The sequence below is a fragment of the Triticum urartu genome, chromosome 5A (genome assembly GCF_056163025.1).
Source record: "Triticum urartu cultivar PI428250 chromosome 5A, HENAU_Tu73, whole genome shotgun sequence".
NCBI lineage: Eukaryota > Viridiplantae > Streptophyta > Magnoliopsida > Poales > Poaceae > Triticum > Triticum urartu.
Window position 1 is genome coordinate 144931970 of NC_141877.1, and position 3164 is coordinate 144935133.

The window sequence follows — 3164 nt, forward strand, 5'->3', positions numbered from 1 at the left end:
GGACAAGCTGTTTCTTCGGCGGGAGCGGGTTAGGTTCCTCTCGGGGAGCCTTTCCCTTCTCTGCCGTTGAGAACCGGCGGATCGGAGCCATCGCAGCAAGACGGAGCAAGGACCGGGAAGAAGGAGAAGCAAGGGGGGATGAACTGGAAGGGCGCACGCCGTTCCGTACTTATAGACGGCGAAGGCCAACCGCCGACCTCCACGATCGAAGGTAATCATGACCCGCTTTGCATGTAGGGACTTGTCCAATCCGTGCAGTTGCCGAGGTGCCATGGGGGAGTGGAGACGCCCACGTCCAATCAACCGCCACGCGGCGCCCAAGGCCGCAGGCTGTTAGGGCCCGCGGCGCTTCGCTCTTGCCCTTCCGCCTCCCTGCATGGCCAAGTCCGAGCACGCCTTGGGCCCGGGGGCTACTGTCGGCGTTCTGGGAACGGGGGTCCCCAGACTTGCCTGCCTGCGGCGTGGCTCGAAGGGGGGCCTAGCACGGCCCATCTTCACCAACACAGACCCAAGACCCTCGCGAGGGGCCAAGCCTCGCAGGGCGGACGATGCGGAGCTTCCTCAGGCACGGCCTCATCAGGCTGGCTCACCAGGAGGCGGAGAGATCAAGGCGGGGTACCTCACGAGGTGCCCGTGACGCAAGCCATGATGACCAAAGGCGCCAGGCGGGTGCCAGCCCGCGCAGCGTCCTCCTTTCCTCTTTGGTGCAAAGGGAGCAAGCGCAGCCGCGGAGTACCGAGGCATCAGGCAAAGGTCGCCATTTAGGTGCAACAAGACCAAGACCAGGAGGACTGCAAGACGGAGGTCATTGTGGAGCCCAAGACGGCGTCACCACCAGAGCTTTGTGCAGGCAAAGACTACTTTTGTCAGGATAGCTGGTACTAGTTGTCCCCCTTCAAACTAGCCCGCCATTGTTGGCTCCCTTCCCGCTTGATATTTGGGAAGAGGACCAGGGCCTCTATAAATAGGACCAGCCACCCACAGAACGGGGACAGACAGAGAGAGCGACGAAGAGAGAGAGAGAGAGAGAGAGAGAGAGAGAGAGAAGGGTGACTAAACTCCTCCCAGCAGTTCATCGCCCCAGCCAAGAGCAGACCCTCGCGAGGCTGTTCTTCCTTGTATTGTTCATCATCATCAGCCCAAGAGGCAATCCACCACGCCACACACTGGAGTAGGGTATTACACCACAACGGTGGCCCGAACCAGTATAAACCCTGTGTCATTCGTGTTGTTCTTTCCATTGCTTAGATCTTAGCAAGGCGGAGGGGTGCAGGTAGGTAGGAGGCGAAATCTCCGTGCACACCCCAGTGTTCGAACCTCAAGGGTCTGCCGGAACCCGAAATCCGACATAACTAATACTTTGTTCCTCTCTTTTAGGCGCGGCACAACAAGAGAGATGTGCCAAAGCTGTTCGACCTCTATGCCATGGCCCATAGTGCCCCGTATAAGAAGGCCAAGGCATTCTCTGAGTCTGATCTCGATGATCCAAAGAACTTCACCAACCGCGCCTCCCACAACAAGCTCGTGAGGTACAGAGACAAGGGGAAGGCAAGGAAAGGGTCGGACTTTAACTCGAGCCAGCCTATTGATCCAGAGCTGGTGATGATATCTGGTGGCGGGAGGAACCATGGCTTGTTAGCCATTGGGGATGGACTAATACGTTGTACTAGCACTCTCCTGTAGATCAAGAGGCGCCAGACGAGCTCCGATCCTGAGATAAGGCCTCATCCACGGCCAATGGATCTCGAAATCAAGGTTAGTTATATAGAATCAGATACCTTTCCTCCATTACATTATGTGTGCGGCCGTCGATGATTACAATGCTAAAGAGGAGTGGTGTTGCAGGATGCTATTGAGGAAGAGAGAGCAAAGACCCAGGAGCTTCTGGCGGAGGAAAGGAGGCAGGCGGCAGAGAGGGAGAGAGAGACTGAGGAGAGGACGGCTAGGCTTTTGGAAGAGGAGAGGAACCAGAACGACTTGGCTAACCGGGCCATATACGAGCTCTTCACGGTAAGTTTCTTCTGCATATTAGCTAAATCATGCACACAATGTTCCTTTCATTAGTAACTAATATGACTGACTCGTCAAAACCAAATGTGCAGTCCATGTGCGAGAAGAACGGTCAGACCCCTCCGCCGATGCCAGTCATTGCTCCAGCGGACACGGTGAGTTTCATTTGAATGGACATTACTTATTAGTCTTCACATTTGAGTTGCATCATGCTAACGAGACATTGCAAATGATCTTTAATTTGGTGCAGCATAACTCCCGACAAGCATCGACGTCTGCCATTGGCGCGAGCAAGAACCCCGATCCTCCTCCGTCTGCCACTACCGCGAGCAAGAACCCTGATCCTTCACCTACGGGTTGACGGTAAGTTTTGCCTAGTGCTTTGCTTAATTAGCTCCAAAATGACCTATTTAACCTAGGATATCTCTAAAAATGACCTATACTTAGCATTTTTTCCTCCAAAATGACTTAATATGCTTAGCTAGCTCAAAATTGACCTATTTAACCTAGGATGCTTAGCTTAAAATGACCTAGGATGCTTAGCTCAAAATGACCTAGGATGCTTAGCTCAAAATGACTTAGTATGCTTAGCTAGCTCAAAAATGACATAATAAGCATACTTAGCTCCAAAATGACCTATTTTACAGATATAAGTTGCATCATAATAATCTTCACATTTTAGTTGCATCATAATAATCTTCTTCTTCTAGTCTTCTTCTTCTAACTTTCTTCCTTCCCATTTTGTAGATTTGCTTCAGATCACGGAAGCTTGGGTTGATGGAGTGCTTGTCTTTAGTTTTTGTTTTGACTTTGTGAAACTTGCTACCTATGATGAAACTGTGTAATATTGATGAAACTATGTATATGTATGGATGAAACTTGCTACTATTGGTAACATGTGTTGGATATATTTGCGTTCATGACTATTGGTAATATGTGTTGAATATGCTATATTGGTCATATATATATATCTATGTTTGATTTTCCGTGAAAATGAATTGATATAAGAAAAACAAAATTAAATGAGGCAATATAGGCACTTTGCCATCTGCTGGCCGATGGCAAAGAGCTTTGCCATCCGCTGGCAGATAGCAAAGAGGCCACGTGGCAACAACCTGTGAAGCGCTCGTTTGGCCTATTTGTTCTCTTTGCCA

General features: G+C 50.5%; 1 protein-coding gene across 1 annotated transcript; it reads left to right on the forward strand.

Moving 5' to 3' along the window:
* The first annotated feature begins 1722 nt into the window (after nt 1-1722).
* Nucleotides 1723-2961, forward strand: LOC125555880 (uncharacterized). The gene is made up of 5 exons (XM_087522681.1): nt 1723-1755; nt 1846-2010; nt 2103-2165; nt 2261-2373; nt 2758-2961. The coding sequence occupies exons 1-4, from the start codon at nt 1738-1740 to the stop codon at nt 2369-2371; spliced, it is 357 nt and encodes a 118-aa protein (XP_087378807.1). The 5' UTR covers nt 1723-1737; the 3' UTR covers nt 2372-2373; nt 2758-2961.
* Nucleotides 2962-3164: the final 203 nt, after the last annotated feature.